The following is a 22400-nucleotide window of genomic DNA, read 5'->3' as shown; positions in this document are numbered from 1 at the left end:
CATAGGAGCAGTATTATAGTAGTTATATTCTTGTACATAGGGGCAGTATTATAGTAGTTATATTCTTGTACATAGGAGCAGTATTATAGTAGTTATATTCTTGTACATAGGAGCAGTATTATAGTAGTTATATTCTTGCACATAGGAGCAGTATTATAGTAGTTATATTCTTGTACATAGGAGCAGTATTATAGTAGTTATATTCTTGTACATAGGGGGCAGTATTATAGTAGTTATATTCTTGTACATAGGAGCAGTATTATAGTAGTTATATTCTTGTACATAGGGGGCAGTATTATAGTAGTTATATTCTTGTACATAGGGGCAGTATTATAGTAGTTATATTCTTGTACATAGGGGGCAGTATTATAGTAGTTATATTCTTGTACATAGGGGCAGTATTATAGTAGTTATATTCTTGTACATATGGGCAGTATTATAGTAGCTATATTCTTGTTCATGGGAGCAATATTATAGTAGTTATATTCTTGTACATAAGGGCAGTATTATAGTAGTTATATTCTTGTACATAGGGGGCAGTATTATAGTAGTTATATTCTTGTACATAGGGGCAGTATTATAGTAGTTATATTCTTGTACATAGGGGCAGTATTATAGTAGTTATATTCTTGTACATAGGAGCAGTAATATAGTAGTTATATTCTTGTACATCGGGGGCTGTATTATAGTAGTTAAATTCTTGTACATAGGGGCAGTATTATAGTAGTTATATTCTTGTGCATAGAAGCAGTATTATAGTGTTATATTCTTGTACATAGGGGCAGTATTATAGTAGTTATATTCCTGTACATAGGGGCAGTATTATAGTAGTTATATTCTTGTACATAGGAGCAGTATTATAGTAGTTATATTCTTGTACATAGGAGCAATATTATAGTAGTTATATTCTTGCACATAGGGGGCAGTATTATAGTAGTTATATTCTTGTACATAGGGGCAGTATTATAGTAGTTATATTCTTGTACATATGGGCAGTATTATAGTAGCTATATTCTTGTTCATGGGAGCAATATTATAGTAGTTATATTCTTGTACATAAGGGCAGTATTATAGTAGTTATATTCTTGTACATAGGGGGCAGTATTATAGTAGTTATATTCTTGTACATAGGGGCAGTATTATAGTAGTTATATTCTTGTACATAGGGGCAGTATTATAGTAGTTATATTCTTGTACATAGGAGCAGTATTATAGTAGTTATATTCTTTTACATAGGAGCAGTATTATAGTAGTTATATTCTTGTACATAGGGGGCAGTATTATAGTAGTTATATTCTTGTACATAGCAGCAGTATTAGAGTAGTTATATTCTTGGACATAGGAGCAGTATTATAGTAATTATATTCTTGTACATCGGGGGCAGTATTATAGTAGTTATATTCTTGTACATGCGGACAGTATTATAGTAGTTATATTCTTGTACATAGCGGCTGTATTATAGTAGTTATATTCTTGTACATAGGAGCAGTATTATAGTAGTTATATTCTTATACATAGGGGCAGTATTATAGTAGTTATATTTTTGTACATATGGGCAGTATTATAGTAGTTATATTCTTGTACATAGGGGGCAGTATTATAGTAGTTATATTCTTGTACATAGGGGCAGTATTATAGTAGTTATATTCTTGTTCATGGGAGCAATATTATAGTAGTTATATTCTTGTACATAAGGGCAGTATTATAGTAGTTATATTCTTGTACATAGGGGCAGTATTATAGTAGGTCATAGGTCATAGTTAGTAAAGCCGAATAAAGACTTGCGTCCATCAAGTTCGACCTGTTAGTTCTGTAATTGCTAAAGTTGATCCAGAGGAGGGCAAAAACCCCAAATGATTTGGCCAATCTTCACCTGAGGAAAAATTCCCTCCCGACTCTGAAACCAGCAGTCAGAATAAATCCCTGTATCAACCTACTATTTTATTCTATTTTTAAGTATATGCAGAAATCTGCCTGGTATCTAGAAAAGCATCCAGTCCCCGCTTGAACTGGTTTAGTGAATCCGACATTACCGTCTCCTCACTCAGTGAATTCCATATTCTCACTGCTCTTACCGTAAAGAACCCCTTCCTATGCTGGTGCTGAAACCTTTTCTCTTCCAGTCTTAGTGAGTGCCCTCTTGTTACCGTAATATCCCTCCTTTTGAACAAATCCCGGGCAAGGTCTCTATACTGTCCCCTAACATATTTGTACACATTTATTATGTGCCCCCTCAACCTTCTCTTTTCCAGGCTGAATAGTCCTAGTTTTGCCAACCTCTCTGGGTATTGCAGTCCCTCCATTCCCCTTATTAATTTTGTTGCCCTCCTTTGTACCTTTTCAAGCTCATTTATATCCTTTCTATATATTGGAGCCCATAACTGAGCACAGTATTCCAAGTGTGGTCTGACCAGTGCTTTGTACAGTGGAAGAACAATGTTCTCATCCTTTGCAGCTATACCTCTTCTGATACATCCCATTACCCTGTTTGCCCTTACAGCAGCGGCCTGACTTTGGGCACTCCAATTTAGTTTGCTATCAATCAAGATGCCCAAGTCCTTCTCCATCTCTGAATTCCCCAATGATTTCCCATTCAGTGAGTACTGGTGACTTCCATTTTTCCTTCCCATATGTATGACCTTACATTTCTCCTCGTTAAACCTCATTTGCCATTTAATGCTCCACCTACCCAGCTTATCCAAATCCCTCTGTAGGTCTTCACTATCCTCTTTTGTATTAATTGTTTTACATAACTTTGTGTCATCTGCAAATATTGATATTTTACTATTTATCCCGTTGACTATGTCGTTAATAAAGATATTAAATAACATTGGGCCTAGTACAGACCCCTGTGGTACCCCACTAGTGACGCTTACCCATTCTGAGTATATTCCATTTATAACCACCCTCTGCCTTCTATCCTTTAGCCAGTTAGCTACCCACTTGCAGACATTTTCCCCCAGCCCCATCATCCTCATTTTGTATACCAACCTATTATGTGGCACGCTATCGAACGCTTTTGAGAAGTCGAGATACACGACATCCACTGGTTCCCCCTGATCTACTCGAGAGCTAACCTCCTCGTAGAAGTCAATCAGGTTTGTTTGGCAGGAGCGATTCCTCATGAATCCATGTTGGTTCGGGGTTAATAGATTATTAGCATCAAGATGCTCCATGATTGCCTCATTAATAAAGCCTTCAAAAATTTTGCCCACAACGGACGTCAGACTCACCGGCCGATAGTTTCCGGTGTTACTTTTCGCTCCCTTTTTCAATATTGGCACTACATTCGCCTGTCGCCAATCAAGTGGCACAGACCCAGTCTCAACAGAGTCCTTAAATATAAGATATAACGGTCTGTCTATCACATTACTTAGTTCCCTTAGTACCCGTGGGTGTATGCCATCAGGTCCTGGTGATTTGTTTATTTTAATGTTACTGAGGCGTTTCTGTACCCCAGCTTGGGTTAGATTTGTCATACTTAGTGGAGGATTAAGCTTGTCACTTCTCATTTCGCCTGTTCGTTCTTTTTCCTTTGTGAAAGTTGACGAAAAAAAGTTATTTAATAGATTAGCTTTATCCTCATCTTTCTCTATGATTTTGCCTTCCTCACTTTTTATCGGTCCAATATTATTCGATTTAATCCTTTTACTATTCATATACGTAAAGAACAGTTTGGGATTTGATCTACTTTCCCTAGCAATACGTCTCTCTGTTTCCTCCTTTGCTATTTTTATTTGTTTTTTACAGGTTCTCGTTTTTTCCTTGTAACACATTAGTGCCTCCTTGCTGTTTTCCTGTTTTAATCTCTTGAATGCCTCTTTTTTGCTATTTAACGCCCCTTTTACGTTCTTATTCAACCATATTGGTTTCCTCTTATTTCGGGCCCTTTTATTCCCATACGGTATATACCTCTCGCACTGAGTATTCAGAATTCTTTTGAAGGTTTCCCATTTACTATTCGTATTCCTTTGAATAAGAACTTTGTCCCAGTCTATAATTTGAAGGTTTTCTTTCAGCTGATCAAACTTCGCCCTCCTAAAGTTTAATGTTTTAGTTGTTCCCTTATTGATAACCCTACTGAAGGGCATTTTGAAATTGATAATATTATGATCGCTATTACCTAGGTGCCCCCCTATCTGTACCTCAGTTATTCTATCAGGCCTATTAGTCAATATTAAGTCCAACACGGCCTTCCCTCTCGTTGGTTCCTGCACTAGTTGGGAGAGATAATTATCCTTGATATTTGTCAAGAACCTTTTTCCTTTCTGTGATCTACAGGTTTCTGTTTCCCAGTCAATATCCGGGTAGTTGAAGTCCCCCATTACAATCACCTCATTATGTTTTGCTACTTTGTCTATTTGTCCTAATAGCAGTTTCTCATTCTCCTCTGTTATATTGGGTGGCTTATAGCAGACCCCCAGTAATATTTTATTATTATTTTTTGCCCCCTCTATCTCTACCCACATGGACTCGACCCCCTCTTCTCCCTCTCCTATATCTTCCCTTAGTCTGGGCTTTAGACGTGACTTTACATATAAGCAGACTCCTCCGCCCTTCCCCTGTTTCCGGTCCCTTCTAAATAAACTATAATCTGTTAAATTTACCGCCCAGTCGTAGCTATCGTCTAGCCAAGTCTCTGTTATACCTACGATGTCATACCTCTCCTCCGATATAAGCGCCCGCAGCTCATCCGCCTTATTGGTCAGGCTTCTTGCGTTGGTCAGCATGCAAGATAAAACTTTGGGGTTATTTAGCATCCTATTCTTCTCTAACGATCTAACTGTACTATCCCCACCCCCCTCTCCACCCTCATTATATTCACTTCTCCCCTTCCCCCTTGCTTGCCTCACATCCCACCTATTTCCTTGGTTTCCCCCCCCCGTCTCTAGTTTAAAAACTCCTCCAACCTATTAGCCATCTTCTTCCCCAGCACCGCTGCACCCTCCCCATTGAGGTGCAGCCCGTCCCTACGGTAGAGCCTGTAGTCGACAGCAAAGTCGGCCCAGTTCTCCATGAACCCAAACCCTTCTGCCTTGCACCAACTCTTTAGCCACTTATTCACCTCCCTAACCTCCCGTTGGCGCTCCTGTGTGGCTCGCGGGATTGGTAGTATTTCTGAGAAAACTACCTTGGAGGTCCTTGCCCTAAGCTTCCTACCTAGATCCCTGAAATCATTTTTAAGGACCCTCCATCTACCACTCACTTTGTCATTGGTGCCAATGTGGACCATGACCGCTGGGTCTTCGCCAGCCCCACCCAGTAACCTGTCAACCCGATCCGCAATGTGCCAGACTCGAGCGCCAGGGAGGCAGCACACCATTCGGCGATCCCGGTCTTTGTGACAGATTGCCCTGTCTGTCCCCCTAATAATAGAGTCACCCACTACCAGGACCTGTCTAGCCTGCCCTACACTTCCCCCCTCCCCCTCATTACTGGAGCATACACTCCCCCGGCGGTCAGAGGAACTGTCGTGCTCCAATAATGCCGGTTCTGAACCAGCCTTCCTATACTTCTTCCCTCTAGTAGTTATATTCTTTTACATAGGGGCAGTATTATAGTAGTTATATTCTTGTACATAGGAGCAGTATTTTAGTAGTTATATTCTTGTACATAAGGGCAGTATTATAGTAGTTATATTCTTGTACATAGGGGCAGTATTATAGCAGTTATATTCTTGTACATAGCAGCAGTATTAGAGTAGTTATATTCTTGGACATAGGAGCAGTATTATAGTAATTATATTCTTGTACATCGGGGGTTGTATTATAGTAGTTATATTCTTGTACATAGCGGCTGTATTATAGTAGTTATATTCTTGTACATAGGAGCAGTATTATAGTAGTTATATTCTTGTACATCGGAGGCTGTATTATAGTAGTTATATTCTTGTACATAGGGGCAGTATTATAGTAGTTATATTCTTGTACATAGGAGCAATATTATAGTAGTTATATTCTTGTACATAGGGGGCAGTATTATAGTAGTTATATTCTTGTACATAGGGGCAGTATTATAGTAGTTATATTCTTGTACATAGGAGCAGTATTTTAGTAGTTATATTCTTGTGCATAAGGGCAGTATTATAGTAGTTATATTCTTGTACATAGGGGGCAGTATTATAGTAGTGATATTCTTGTACATAGCAGCAGTATTATAGTAGTTATATTCTTGGACATAGGAGCAGTATTATAGTAGTTATATTCTTGTATATAGGAGCAGTATTATAGTAGTTATATTCTTGGACATAGGGACAGTATTTAGTAGTTATATTCTTGTACATAGGAGCAGTATTATAGTAGTTATATTCTTGTACATAGGAGCAGTATTATAGTAGTTATATTCTTGTACATAGGAGCAGTATTATAGTAGTTATATTCTTGTACATAGGAGCAGTATTATAGTATTTATATTCTTGTACATAGGAGCAGTATTATAGTAGTTATACTCTTGTACATAGGAGCAGTATTATAGTAGTTATATTCTTGTACATAGGAGCAGTTTTATAGTATCTATATTCTTGTACATAGGAGCAGTATTATAGTAGTTATATTCTTGTACATAGGAGCAGTATTATAGTAGTTATATTCTTGTACATAGGAGCAGTATTATAGTATTTATATTCTTGTACATAGGAGCAGTATTATAGTAGATAAATTCTTGTACATAGGGGCAGTATTATAGTAGTTATATTCTTGTACATAGGGGCAGTATTATAGTAGTTATATTCTTGTACATAGGGGCAGTATTATAGTAGTTATATTCTTGTATATAGGGGGCAGTATTATAGTAGTTATATTCTTGTACATAGGAGCAGTATTATAGTAGTTATATTCTTGTACATAGGAGCAGTATTATAGTAGTTATATTCTTGGACATAGGAGCAATATTATAGTAGTTATATTCTTGTACATAAGGGCAGTATTATAGTAGTTATATTCTTGTACATATGGGCAGTATTATAGTAGCTATATTCTTGTTCATGGGAGCAATATTATAGTAGTTATATTCTTGTACATAAGGGCAGTATTATAGTAGTTATATTCTTGTACATAGGGGCAGTATTATAGTAGTTATATTCTTGTACATAGCAGCAGTATTATAGTAGTTATATTCTTGGACATAGGAGCAGTATTATAGTAGTTATATTCTTGTACATAGGAGCAGTATTATAGTAGTTATATTCTTGGACATAGGGACAGTATTATAGTAGTTATATTCTTGTACATAGGAGCAGTATTATAATAGTTATATTCTTGTACATAGGAGCAGTATTATAGTATTTATATTCTTGTACATAGGAGCAGTATTATAGTAGTTATATTCTTGTACATAGGAGCAGTATTATAGTAGTTATATTCTTGTATATAGGAGCAGTATTATAGTATTTATATTCTTGTACATGGGAGCAGTATTATAGTAGTTATATTCTTGTACATAGGAGCAGTATTATAGTAGATAAATTGTTGTACATAGGGGCAGTATTATAGTAGTTATATTCTTGTATATAGGGGCAGTATTATAGTAGTTATTGTTAGAACTCTCCTGTTAGTTTTTTTTTATCTTGCTGGTCACTTGACCTTTTTTGCCTATTTTATCCTGCTCCGCCCTCCTGGCCTTGCTGGACTTCATTGTAATTTCTTCTCTTAAGCTAGCCTGGTGCTTCGTTACCTTTCTCAGTCAGTTTAGCTAGGTCTCCGGACCTTTATGTTCTATGTTTGTCTTTTACTGCTACAATCTCTGCTAGGAGGTGTCCAACTTTATCCCAGTCCCTAGTTCTTGTAGGGATCCCTCCCTTGCATCTATAGGTCTTCGTACAGACTAGCCAAGGACTTTAGCGGGTCTGATCGCAGGATCAGGTTCCCCTTTGCATCGTAGGGATCTAGCTTAGTTCTATTGTAGGGACAGATCTCGTTTCTTTCCTTAGTGCTTGTAGCAGATCATAACAGTAAGTCCAGCCCAAAAATATCTCTAAGGAAAGACCTCCAGTTTCCATCATGGTGTCGGTTCAGGATTTGGCTCAACGCCTGCAGAGACTCTCTCTGGAGGTGGCCGAGCTCCAACAACACGTGAGTGGCTGTTCTGGAGCACATTTTGTGGAGCCAAAGGTACGTTTGCCTGATTTATTTTTTGGTGATCAACAAGAATTTTTTTCCTTTAAAAATGCTTGTTTGTTGTATTTTCGTTTGAGACCCAGATCCTCTGGTGATGAATCACAGCGCATAGGGTTCATAATGTCACTTTTGCGCAAAGAACCTCAAGGATGGGCCTTTTCTTTCCAACCTAGTGATCCATGCTTTAGATCAGTGGATAGTTTTTTTTCTGCTTTGGGTTTGTTGTATGATGATCCTGATCGTGTCTCATCAGCTGAGACTGAATTGAGACGTTTGAGGCAGGGATCAGGTAATGTGGAAAAATATTGTTCTCACTTCCGTCGGTGATCTGCCCAGGTGGGGTGGAACGATTCAGCTTTGAAAAGTTTGTTTCTTGCGGGGCTAGGTGAAAGGGTTAAGGATTTGCTGATTGCTTTTCCCACACCTGGAAACTTGCAGGAGGCAATGCAATTAGCTATACGGGTGGACAGGAGACTGCGTGCAAGGGTTGATGAGAGTAAATCCTCTGCCATGTCAGCTCCGAGTCTTGAGAGGGTCTGTACTGACATTGGAGAGCCGATGGAGATTGGGGCGATGGCACCCCGCTCTCAGGAAAAAGACCGCAGGTCTTCTGAAGGTTTGTGCTTTTATTGTGGGAAATCTGACCATTTTCTTAAGAACTGTGTGCTTCGTATGAACAAAGAAAAAAAAAAGGTCAGTTACGCCCGTATTGCCTGTTTAAATACTAAGGGGGTATTTCTTTCTGCTACTACTGCTGCTCAGGAAGAATTAATTGAATTTCGGGTATTTGTGGATTGTGGTTCTACTCTGAATGTGATTGATGGGGGATTCTTGGAAAAACTTAAATTAAAACCCAAACCTTTGTCATCCCCTATTGCTTTGGTTTCTGTCGATGGCTCCCCCTTGAAGAGTGTTACTCACAAGGTCTGTGAATTTCCCCTCACTATTAATGGTATTCACCAAGAAAATTTGGATTTGGTAGTATTAAATAATTTGCCTTCTCCAGTAGTTTTGGGGTTGCACAATCCTGTACTGGATTGGTCTACCAATGAAATAAAGTCCTGGAGCCCTAAGTGTTATGACAAGTGTTGCAACGGACGTATTGCTGCGGTGGAAAAAGGGGAATTGCCTGTACCTATTCAGGATTTTTGGAGAGTTTTTTCTGAGGAGGAGTCACAAATTTTGCCTCCCCATAGAGACTATGATTGTACCATTGAATTTGTCCCTGGAGCGACTCTTCCTAAAAGTCGTTTATTTAATCTTACTATTCCTGAGAGAAAGGCTTTGGAGGAATACATTCAGACAAGCTTGGCCGCCGGTCACATTAGGCCTTCCAAGTCTCCTGTGGCTGTTGGATTTTTTTTTGTTAAAAAAAAGGACGGCGGTTTACGTCCTTGTCTGGATTTTCGTGAGATTAATAAAATTACTGTACGCAATCCTTACCCACTGCCATTGATTCCTGATTTGTTTAACCAGTTAGTGGGGGCCAAGTGGTTCTCTAAAATTGATCTCCGGGGGGCATACAATTTGTTGCGCATGAAGGAGGGTGATGAATGGAAGACTGCTTTTAACACTCCTGTGGGTCATTTTAAGAATCTGGTGATGCCTTTTGGTCTTACCAATGCTCCAGCACTTTTTCAGAATCTTACTAATGACATCCTTAGACCTTTGATCGGTAAAAATGTGGTTGTGTATTTGGATGACATTTTGATTTATTCGCCTGATCTGGAGTCTCATTGGCGGAGCGTACGTGAGGTATTACAGTTATTAATTGACAATTTGCTTTTTGCTAAGCTGGAGAAATGTGAGTTCGCTGTACAGAGAATTAGTTTTTTGGGCTACATTATCTCCAGCGAGGGCTTTGAGATGGACCCGGTGAAGGTTCAGGCGGTGCAGGAATGGCCTAGGCCTATTGGTTTGAAATCGATACAGAGGTTTTTGGGTTTCGCCAATTATTACAGAAAATTCATTAAAAAATTTTCTATTATTGTCAAACCGCTGACCGATCTCACCAGGAAAGGTGCTAATGCGGTTCAGTGGACTACTGAGGCCATTGAAGCTTTTGTGTTTCTAAAGGAGAGGTTCAGCTCTGCTCCCATCCTTATGCAGCCTGATGTGACTAAGCCGTTGTTGGTTGAGGTTGATGCTTCTTCTGTGGGGGTCGGTGCGGTGTTGTCTCAGGAAAACAAGGATGGAGTACATCCCTGTGCTTTTTTTTCAAAAAAAAATTCTGAGACTGAACTTAATTATGATATTGGTAATCGGGAATTGCTGGCTATTAAACTCGCATTTGAACACTGGCGTCATCTCTTGGAAGGTGCTGAATTTCCCATTCAGGTTTTCACTGATCATAAAAATCTGATCTATCTTGATGCTGCCAAGCGCTTGAATGCCCGTCAGGCTAGGTGGGCACTTTTTTTCTCGCGGTTTAATTTTTCCATTACTTACATCCCGGGTACCAAGAATGTTAAAGCTGATGCTTTGTCTCGCAGCTTTTCTCCCATGGTCGGTGCTGAGGAGGAGGAGGAGAGCATTTTACAAGAAGGTGTTGTGATTGCTGCATTGGACTCCGTTTTGGAAGATGAGATTCTTAAAGCACAGGAGAATGCCCCATCTAACACTCCCCATGGGAGGTTGTTTGTGCCTAGGACCTTTAGGAGAGATTTGTTTGTTGAGTGTCATGAGTCTCGGTTGGCAGGTCATCCAGGAATTTCTGAAACCAAGAGATTTGTGGGTCGCAGTTTTTGGTGGCCTGGATGGCAGAAGGAAGTCATTAAGTGGGTGCATCAATGTACTGTGTGTGCTAGATCTAAGTCTTCACTTATTCCTGCTGCGGGGTTGCTTTGCCCTCTGGAGGTTCCTAGTGCACCTTGGACTCATCTGACTATGGACTTTATTACTGACCTTCCCCCCTCTGTGGGTTTCACAGTTATCTGGGTGGTCGTGGACCGTTTTAGCAAGATGTGTCACTTGGTTCCTTTCATCAAACTGCCCTGCACTAAGACACTCGCTAAGGCCTTTGTCAAGGAAATTGTCAGACTACATGGCGTTCCTACTGACATTGTTTCGGATAGAGGACCTCAGTTCGTGGCTCGTTTTTGGCGTGCTTTTTGTGACAGGTTGGGAGTTCATTTGTCGTTTTCATCCGGATATCATCCTGAGTCTAATGGCCAGACAGAAAGGAAGAATCAGGATGTTGAGCAGTTCTTGCGTTGTTTTGTGGCAGACAAACAGGAGGGGTGGTCTGAGTTTCTGCCGCTTGCTGAATTTGCTCTTAACAACCATACATCCTCTTCTGCTGGTTGTTCGCCTTTTTTTTTGTTGTTCTGGGAGACATCCGTCTGTTGGATCATTCTCCAAATTGGTAACGGCTGTGCCTGAGGAGGAGAGTTTTTCTGGTGATTTGGAGAGAGTTTGGACGGATGTGCGAGGTAATCTTCAGGAGGCTAACAAAAAATCTAAGAGGTACTTTGATAGGAAACGGCAAGAGGTTTTGTTTGCTATTGGTGACATGGTTTGGTTGTCCTCTAAGAATCTGCGGTTGAGGATTCCTTCTAAAAAATTGGGTCCCAAATTTGTAGGGCCCTTTAAGGTGCTTCAGGTAGTTAACCAATCTGCTGTTAGGTTGGAGGTTCCTACCTCCTGGAAGATTAATCCGGTGTTTCATGTTTCTCTGTTGAAAAGAGCTTATGTGTCGGATGGAGACGCCTCTGCCACTGTTCCTCCGGTGGTGGAGGACGGGGAATACGAAATTTCCCGCATCCTAAATTCTAGACGGTATAGAGGGAGTTTGCAGTATCTCGTCGCTTGGAAGGGTTTCGGACCCGAGGATAACTCATGGGTGAGGGCGGATGATGTTTCTGCTTCCAGACTTGTCAGAGCGTTTCACAAGAGGTTTCCTGATAAGCCTGGGCCTAGGGGATCCGGAGGATCCTCATAGAAGAGGGGGTACTGTTAGAACTCTCCTGTTAGGTATTTTTTATCTTGCTGGTCACTTGACTTTTTTTGCCTATTTAATCCTGCTCCGCCCTCCTGGCCTTGCTGGACTTCATTGTAATTTCTACTCTTAAGCTAGCCTGGTGCTTAGTTACCTTTCTCAGTCAGTTTAGCTAGGTCTTCGGACCTTTATGTTCTATGTTGTGTGTTTGTCTTTTACTGCTACAATTTCTGCTAGGAGGTGTCCATCTTTCTCCCAGTCCCTAGTTCTTGTAGGGATCCCTCCCTTGCATCTATAGGTCTTCGTACAGACTAGCCGAGGACTTTAGCGGGTCTGATCGCAGGATCAGGTTCACCGTTACATCGTAGGGATCTAGCTTAGTTCTATTGTAGGGACAGATCTCCTTTCTTTCCTTAGTGCTTGTAGCAGATCATAACAGTTATATTGTTGTACATAGGGGCAGTATTATAGTAGCTATATTCTTGTATATAGGGGGCAGCATTATAGTAGTTATATTCTTGTACATAGGAGCAGTATTATAATAGTTATATTCTTGTACATCTGGGGCTGTATTACAGTAGTTATATTCTTGTACATAGGGGCAGTATTATAGTAGTTATATTCTTGTACATAGGAGCAGTATTATAGTAGTTATATTCTTGTACATCGGGGGCTGTATTATAGTAGCTATATTCTTGTACATAGGGGCAGTATTATAGTAGTTATATTCTTGTACATAGAAGCAGTATTATAGTGTTATATTCTTGTACATAGGGGCAGTATTATAGTAGTTATATTCCTGTACATAGGGGCAGTATTATAGTAGTTATATTCTTGTACATAGGAGCAGTATTATAGTAGTTATATTCTTGTACATAGGAGCAATATTATAGTAGTTATATTCTTGTACATAGGGGCAGTATTATAGTAGCTATATTCTTGGACATAGGGGCAGTATTATAGTAGTTATATTCTTGTACATAGGGGCAGTATTATAGTAGTTATATTCTTGTACATAGGAGCAGTATTATAGTAGTTATATTCTTGTACTTTGGGGGCTGTATTACAGTAGTTATATTCTTGTACATAGGGGCAGTATTATAGTAGTTATATTCTTGTACATAGGGGCAGTATTATAGTAGTTATATTCTTGTACATAGGGGCAGTATTATAGTAGTTATATTCTTGTACATAGGGGCAGTATTATAGTAGTTATATTCTTGTACATAGGGGCAGTATTATAGTAGTTATATTCTTGTACATAGGAGCAGTATTATAGTAGTTATATTCTTGTACATAGGAGCAATATTATAGTAGTTATATTCTTGTACATAGGAGCAGTATTATAGTAGTTATATTCTTGTACATCGGGGGCTGTATTATAGTAGCTATATTCTTGTACATAGGGGCAGTATTATAGTAGTTATATTCTTGTACATAGAAGCAGTATTATAGTGTTATATTCTTGTACATAGGGGCAGTATTATAGTAGTTATATTCCTGTACATAGGGGCAGTATTATAGTAGTTATATTCTTGTACATAGGAGCAGTATTATAGTAGTTATATTCTTGTACATAGGAGCAATATTATAGTAGTTATATTCTTGTACATAGGGGCAGTATTATAGTAGCTATATTCTTGGACATAGGGGCAGTATTATAGTAGTTATATTCTTGTACATAGGGGCAGTATTATAGTAGTTATATTCTTGTACATAGGAGCAGTATTATAGTAGTTATATTCTTGTACTTTGGGGGCTGTATTACAGTAGTTATATTCTTGTACATAGGGGCAGTATTATAGTAGTTATATTCTTGTACATAGGGGCAGTATTATAGTAGTTATATTCTTGTACATAGGGGCAGTATTATAGTAGTTATATTCTTGTACATAGGGGCAGTATTATAGTAGTTATATTCTTGTACATAGGGGCAGTATTATAGTAGTTATATTCTTGTACATAGGAGCAGTATTATAGTAGTTATATTCTTGTACATAGGAGCAATATTATAGTAGTTATATTCTTGTACATAGGGGGCAGTATTATAGTAGTTATATTCTTGTACATAGGGGGCAGTATTATAGTAGTTATATTCTTGTACATAGGGGGCAGTATTATAGTAGTTATATTCTTGTACATAGGAGCAGTATTCTAGTATTTATATTCTTGTACATAGGGGGCAGTATTACAGTAGTTATATTCTTGTACATAGGAGCAGTATTATAGTAGTTATATTCTTGTACATAGGGGCAGTATTATAGTAGTTATATTCTTGTACATAGGAGGCAGTATTATAGTAGTTATAGTCTTATACATAGGGGCAGTATTATAGTAGTTATAGTCTTATACATAGGGGGCAGTATTATAGTGGTTATAGTCTTATTCATAGGGGGCAGTATTATAGTAGTTATATTCTTGTACATAGGGACAGTATTATAGTAGTTATAGTCTTATTCATAGGGGGCAGTATTATAGTAGTTATAGTCTCGTACATAGGGGGCAGTATTATAGTAGTTATAGTCTTATACATAGGGTGCAGTATTATAGTGGTTATAGTCTTTTTCATAGGGGGCGGTATTACACTTGTATGTAGACCAAAACATTTCCTAGTTTTGCATGTGTTCAGTTATAAATGTTTTATCAATTAATTTGTGGGGTTTTTTTTCTTTCTAAAGTTCAACTAATATTTTCTTAAATGTCAATAGTTAACTCCCACTTCTTTCTTACAGATATCTAATTATATTCTCAATAATGACTGGATGCTTTGGAGCTTATACATCAGAGGAAACAAGAGATAAGTCTAGAAATATAAATGGAATATTGCATTTCCAGGTAATCGTTCACTGAATGTCGCGTCTACGGTAAACTTTATCGTCTTGAATTGCTTCTTAGAAGTCGGTGTTAGATAAGCCAATTGTTATACTTAATAATACAGGAAAGTCTACATTGAATATCAAATTAATAAAGTCTTCAAAATGAGAGTGTTTTTTTTTTTATAAATTCCAACCTGAAAGATTTTTAACATCTGTGTGTGTCGATGTATCTGCACGCAGGGAGATATATAGCAAGGCGCGCAGATATATCATATAAAGCTACAAACTATAGGCATAAATTATGTGGAGGATTGAAAACATTTGTTTTCTACACTTTTGATGAGATACGGAAACTCCCTATTTCCTTGGCACCTGACATGCGCTCATAGAAATATATTGGTTTAGAAATGTTTTCCTGGTCATCTGCTCCAGATTTGTGGCTAATACTTTGCACATTGAATGTGGTGCATTTCTGGTCAAGTATATTTGCAATAGAATTAACTTGTCTGATTGCATCCTATTTTTTTGTATCTTATTTAGGAATTGCCCTATAAGCTATTTACTAATATATTATTATTATTATTATTATTATTAAAAATAACATCTTCATATAAAAAAGATGCCCATGGTCAGGGCAATAAAATAAGACATTTTACAGTACACATGAGATATAATTTTCAACATGACAAAAACACCATTGTAACAATATCACAGCACTTATCCTCTGATCACTGTCTTCAACATGGCCCTTGAACAAATCCCTTAAAGGGATTGTTTACACTGGACATACCCTTTTTGTAAGAAACACCCCCCAGAAAATAACCTCGCCGCAGTTGGACCTGTTGCTATAAAACCGAGCAACTAGCTGTCATCTTTGGAAAAACTTGTAAGCAAGTGTTGGATTTCCCAGCAGTGCCTCCGCAGGTAAAATGATGCATTACATTGGTCTAACTAAAAATGAATGAGTAACGGAGAGCAAGGGAGAGGGAGAGAGATAACGAGGGAGAGCAAGAGAGAGTATGAGAGAGCGGAAGAGCAAGAAAGAGCAAGAAAGATCAAGAGAGAGAGAGAAATAGATTGAGTGAGAGAGTGTGAAAGAGAAGGAGAGCTAGAGAGAAACAGGGGTGTGAGAGAGGGACAGCGAAAGAGAGAGAAAGAGAGTAAGAGAGTGTGTGAGAGAGAGGGAGAGCAAGAGGGAGAGAGGGAGAGCGAGAGAGAGAGAAATAGGGAGAGTAAGATAAAGCAAAAGAGAGAGGAAGAGCGAAAGAGACAGATAACGAGAGAGTGTGAGAGGGAGAGAGAGAGAAGGAGCAAAAGAGAGAGGAAGATCAAGAAAGAAAGAAAATGAGAGAGGGAGAGCGAGAGAGAGAGGGAGACAGAGAAAGAGAGAGAGAGAGAAATAGGGAGAGTAAGAAAAAGCAAAAGAGAGAGGGAGAGTGAAAGAGAAAGAAAACAAGAGAGTGTGAGAGAGGGAGAGAGAGAAGGAGCAAAAGAGAGAGGAAGAGCGTGAGAGAAAGAGCAAGAGAGAGAGGGAGAGCGAGACAGAAAGAAAAAGAGAGATGGAGAAAGAGAAAGAGAGGGAAAGTGAGAAAGAGCAAGAGAGAGAGCGAAAGAGAGGGAGAGAGAGGGAGAGCAACAGAGACAGCAAGATAGAGAGTTAGAGATAGAGAAAAAATAAACTATGAAAAAAAGAGATTGAACTGTCGAGAAAGAATAAACTGTAGAGAGAGGGAACTTTCAAAGGTGAGAATGAACTAATAAGGGTGAGAGAAAAAACTGTTGAAAGAAAAATGGAACAATTGAATGAGAGAATAAACTATCGAGAGAGAGAAAAAGAATGAACTGTTGAGAGAAAATGAACTTTTACAAGACAGGCTGAACTGTGGAGAGACAGAGAGAGAATGAATTGGAGATAGAGAAAGACAGTGAAATGTTGAGAGAATGAACTGGTGAAATAGATGAGAAACTATCAAGAGAGCATGAACTGTCGAAAGGGCGACGGAAATATCGAGAGATAGAATGAACTGTCAAAAGAGAGAAAGTGAACTATCAAGATAGAGTGAACTGTCGAGAGAGAATGAACTTTCAAGAGAGTGATCTGTACAAAGAGAAAGAGTGAACTGTTGTGAGTAAGAGAATGAGCTGTCGAGTGATTCACAACAAATTGAAGAGAGAGAGACAGAGGGTTGAAGGGTCTAATTGTGACAACGTCCTTTTTTTTATAAAAAACAATCTTTTATTAAGAATTGTTATTTCTAAATTGGTGACCATCGATCACCTGTCTGAAGGGACCTGTTGAATCACTCGATCATATTTTGGTAGTGGATGTGTCTGGTAAGGAAGTTCAGTTTAATTTGCTTACAGTAATTGTGACTGTGCTGCTGAGAAAAACATAGTTCTCAATAACTTAAGGAAACATTAGTCCTACTCTAGTCCTCTGGGACCACCTCTATTTCCTCCTGAAAACACTATTTGTGGGTGAGTGTCATGGGTTCAAACTCTTGAGCCTGTGCTTTGTGGTCGGCTTCTCTGTCCGCCGAGTCACAGCAGTCACATTTTTTATCCGGTTGTTTATTGTCTGTTATCCTTTCTTCAGTCTTTTTAGGGTAATTGGTGTTTTCATTTACTCATTTGTCTGCCCTATCACCTTTTGGGTGCAGCTTTATATACTTTCCCCCTGCTGGTATTAGCTGCGGGTGATAGTCTCATTTGGATGTCCAGCCATACTGCTGTAGTTTAAGCCAGTCAGTGAAAGACCAGCTAGGGTTTATCTCTCTGCTGGTTATGTTCTTTACTCTTCTATTTCTTTTTAGGAAGTAGGCGGCATATTGTCTAACAGTACGTACTTAGACCTTTATTTTGTATTTCGTGGTTTGTTTTACTCACTCTGGAATCTCTTTCTATTTCAGCAAATTTTCCCTTCTGTAGGTAATTTACACTCTGCTCTGCCCTTCAGTTCTTTAGAAGGAACGTGAAGCGCTGAACGGCCTTTCAGGCCAAGTTGCCATGGTCTAGTCTTTGGTTAGAGTTATCTCAGCTCACGCAGGAACCGCTAGGGACTGCGGGGTCAGGACCTCTAGTCTGTACAGGACCCGGGCAGGGTCAGTTGCAGGTTTTAGTGTGTCACCTATTTTCTCTAGTGAGTTGCTACACTATTATAACAGTGAGACTGGTATGGGGAAAACTTGAAGCTGTAATATTTTGAACTGTTGGCAAGTATGGAGTTGTAATACCAAACACAGACTCTTCAAGGATTATTTTATATGGTTTTAAAATATTCTTTTCCATTATAACTGAGGCTGTGACTATGGGCACTGTGAAAGCAGCTCTGTGTTTTGCTGCATCCAGCAGCAGCCTCTTGGGAGCGGTATCCCAGCAATTATGTAAGCAGTAACTACTGGGACGAATAGAGGCAATGGCTGCCCTGATGCCCCTATTCCATACATATCACTCATTCTGCTCAGTGCAAATTCGAAAAGAGAAGGTGGAAACTGTGAAACCGTTTCTGTATTCTCTCCCGGGTCCTCAGCAGTCACTTACTGCCAAAAACCCAACGTCCAGCAGAATACAGGTTGTTCTGTAGCCAGTATTCTGCCTTTATTACAAGCTGTCATAAAACATGATGTTTCACAGGGACCGGCTTCCTATCTTCATTATTGGAACATTCCCAGTATCATTATGGTAAAGCCCAATGATTTGTTGCTACTCCTGGGAATCATTTGTGAACACACAAGATTCTTACACTAGTTACCCACCATCATCGTGAGTCCTTTCATGTGAAAAAGGTTGTCTTTAATGGACAACACCTTAAAAGAGGACTTGTCACTTGTCTGGTGTAATAGCTGCTGTTCTCCTGAATCCGATGATATTTTTATTTTCATCCTGCGCCTCTCCGTTCTTGAGATATGGCCCCATCTTCACCGTACGTGAATCTAATCTTGTAAGTCAACTGGGTGTGGTCCTCAAGGAAACGCCCACAGAAAAGAGTTGGCAACCACACCCTTTTTTTCTACAAAAGGGAAGAGAAGGCCATATCTCAGGAATGAAAAGGAGCAGGAACAAAATAAAAACGTCACCGGATTCAGGAGAACAGCAGCTTTTACACCAGGTAAAAAAATACATCTTTATGAGAAGTGACAGGTCCCCTTTAAGTAACTACACAGTACTGTTACTTCATATAAAACCCAACCCAAGCCGTATAGAGCCCTCTTACGTAGAGTACCTGTCTTTCTGTAAGATCCAGGTTTACAGCTATTTCATATCGTCTCAACCGGGTCAGGTAGTTATGATGAGCGAATTCCGCCTCCAACTCTCGAATTTGCTCTTTCGTAAAGGCCGTTCTCTCTTTACGGGGTTTACTATTTACATCGGACTTGTAACTTCCTTCCTGGGAATCTGTAGATATCAAAAAAATAAATAATGGCTTAACTTCTTACATTTTTTTTTAATTTAAATTAAATGAAAACCAGACAGTGTATTATCTGGATGTTTTTTATGTTGTTTTTAGGTTAGTGTGTCGTAGCATTATTCTTCTTTTTATTGCGAACATATGTGTAATATCCAAGCAAAACTATAAAACTCATAGAAACACACATTATATCAGTGTGAAAATAAAATGTAATGCCCATTTCCCACCGAGAAATTCTACTCCATCTGCTGCTGAACGTCCGTGCCAACTTCTGCATATTGTTTTCAGGGAAATTTGTAATGCGCCAACGTAGCCATAACCAGGAAAGAGAAATTTTTGAGCATAACCCACTCCCTCTTTTTACAGCCCACATCCCTTTCCTACAGCGCTCACATCCTTTTAAAGCTCGTACACCTGAAGGAAGGGCACAAAAAGGGGAAATACCTGGAGCAGGAGCACCAGACCTAAGGCAAAGGCACTATGGGGGGAACTTGATCTAAAGCAAGGGTACTGTTGGGAGCAGTTGACCTGAACCCAGGACATTGTGGGGGGCAGTTGACCTAAAGCAGGGACACTATGAGGGGCACTTGACCTAACTCAGGGGCACTGTGTGGGGCACTAGACCTGAAGCAAGGGCACTGTAGGGGGCAGTTGACCTAAAGCAGGGACACTATGAGGGCCACTAGACCTGAAGCAAGGGCACTGTAGTCGGCAGTAGACCTAAAGCAGGGACACTATGAGGGGCACTTGACCTAAAGCAGGGACACTATGAGGGGCACTTGACCTAAAGCAGGGACACTATGAGGGGCACTAGACCAGAAGCAAGGGTACTGTAGGGCGCAGTTGACCTAAAGCAGGGACACTATGAGGGGAACTTGACCTAAAGCAGGGGCAATGTGTAAGGCACTAGACCTGAAGCAAGGGCACTCTAGGAAGCAGCTGACCTAAAGCAGTGGCACTGTGAGGACACAAGACCTAAAGCAGGGACTCTGTAGGGGGCACTTGATGTAAAACGGGAGCACTGTGGGGGCACACTTGACTTAAAGCAGGGGCACTGTGGGGATACTTGACTTAAAGCAGAGGCTCTTTGGGGGGAAACTTCACCTAAAGCAGGAGCACCATGGGTGGATATTTGACCTAACGCAGGGCCATTGTGGGGGGCACTTCACCTAAAGCAGGGGTGCCTCACCTAAAGCAGGGACACTCTGTGGGGAACTTGACCTAAAGAGGGCCATTGTGGGGGCACCACTTAACCTAAAGCAGGAGCACTGTGGGGGACACTTGACTTAAAGAAGGGGCCCTTCACCTAAAGCAGGAGCACTGTGGGGGCACTTAACCTAAAGCAGGAGCACTGTGGGGGGCAATTGACTTAAAGCAGGGGCACTTCACCTAAGGCAGGGAAACTCTGTGGGAGGACTTAACCTAAAGCAGGGCCGGGGGAGGACTTCACCTAAAGCAGGGCCACTCTGGAGGGTACTTGACCTAAAGCAGGGGCACTAGAGGGACACAGAACAAAGGCACCAAAATGAGGGAAATTACCTGGATCAAGGCCACTTGGGGGTGGATTGTTGAATCAGATTGTTAAAGCTGGAGCACGTCACCTAAGGCAGGGACACTCTGTGGGGGCACTTAACCTAAAGCAAGAGTACTGTGGGGGGAACTTTACCTAAAGCAGGACCACTGTGGGGGGCACTTGACTTAAAGCAGGGGCACTTCACCTAAAGCAGGGAAACTCTGTGGGGAAACTTGACCTAAAGCAGAACCACTGTGGGGGGGACTTCACCTAAAGCAGGAGCACTGTGGGGGGAACTTCACCTAAAGCAGGAGCACTGTGGGGGGTACTTGACCTAAAGAAGGGGCACTAGAGGGACACAGAACAAAGGCACCAAAAATGAGGGAAATTACCTGGATAAGGGCCACTTAAGGGTGGATTGTTGAAGCAGAGCGCGCCTGGCACAGAAGCACTCAAGTATATGGGACTCTCAGAACATGAGTACTAGAGAAAAGAGAACTGGAGAAGAAGTACTAGACAAGGCGAATCTCCCTCAGGGGCCTTTGGCATAAAATTAAGGTATATATCATTATGCTGACACTTCATCCAAGGAAGGAAACAAGGAGGGTACATGATTAATTTTTTGGTTTCAGAAAAGCCAACTCTGTCCCCTTAATTGAGTCTGATGATGAAACGTCTTGGTGCCATACTCAAGAGATGTTTGCCCAGGAGTGCTGGTTCTTCTGGGGGCTACGGTATGCTTCTGCAGCACTGGAGACACTTGTCAATTTTTTTTCTGGAGTCTGTGGGGATTGGACTCCTTTTTTTTCTGGGAGTCTTGCAGACATTTTAATACAATTGGTAATTATTATGTCACATAACTTCTTTGAGTAACAGTTTTTCCTCCGGAGCTTCACTGACTTTTATCATTGTGACAAGTTGAAACCATAAGCAGCTCCCTCCGTCGCCCTTCTGGATAATAGTATAGGAGGTTTATCTTTCCCTTCTCTCCTCTTGTCTCTTCTTATCTGTCAATCTTGAGTATTTTTGGCCTCTTGTAAACAAATACCTTCCTACCTCCATGGGGGGTCATTAAACCCAAACATATCAACCAATGAAGGAATTACAGTCATAACTGACAGCTGGAAAACTTTCCCTCACCAATGTGGTCATTTTTTTTTTAAACTCTGACAACTTTATTTCTACTTCAAAAATGTGTTCAACGCAGTTGTCACTTCCCTGACTCTGCTCCTTTTAGTGGCTTATGTAAAGTAAATCATTTTAAATAATTCAGCAATGGGAAATAAAAATAAAAAAAGAATGGTGCTTTAAAGGGTTCTTTCCATTTTCATAAATTGATATTGTCAGATAGAGCTTGTAAATACAAGCAATTTTTAAAGTTTATTTCAGTTTTCAGCCATTTTTGAGATATTAACAGTTTTCTTATGTTTACAGCTCATTACCTTGGTGACCGACCACTGCTGCTAGACAGCAAAACACATGTAGTACTTACAAGCTCTTTTTCTTTGAGCTTGTAAGCACTGTTTTGAATATGACGAGGATCGCTGTAACGCTCTGTTTCTTCCTAATCCCAGCCAGCCTCAGCAAAGCGCTTACAATCTAGACAGCAGCA

The 22400-nt window shown here is 40.0% G+C and overlaps 1 protein-coding gene across 1 annotated transcript in view; it reads right to left on the bottom strand.

Moving 5' to 3' along the window:
- Window positions 1-22400, bottom strand: part of MEOX2 (mesenchyme homeobox 2) — a 127673-nt gene that overhangs the window by 14386 nt on the left and 90887 nt on the right. Inside the window, exon 2 of the mRNA XM_073677268.1 lies at window positions 19090-19262. Within this exon, the coding sequence (XP_073533369.1) occupies window positions 19090-19262 (173 nt within the window). The remainder of the gene's footprint in view (window positions 1-19089; window positions 19263-22400) is intronic.

The sequence above is a fragment of the Phyllobates terribilis genome, unplaced genomic scaffold (assembly GCF_046119375.1).
Source record: "Phyllobates terribilis strain yellow unplaced genomic scaffold, ASM4611937v1 Scaffold_4__5_contigs__length_816908805, whole genome shotgun sequence".
NCBI classification, from domain to species: Eukaryota; Metazoa; Chordata; class Amphibia; order Anura; family Dendrobatidae; genus Phyllobates; species Phyllobates terribilis.
The sequence above is the reverse complement of the archived record's forward strand: the minus strand, read 5'-3'. Positions and strand labels throughout refer to the sequence as shown.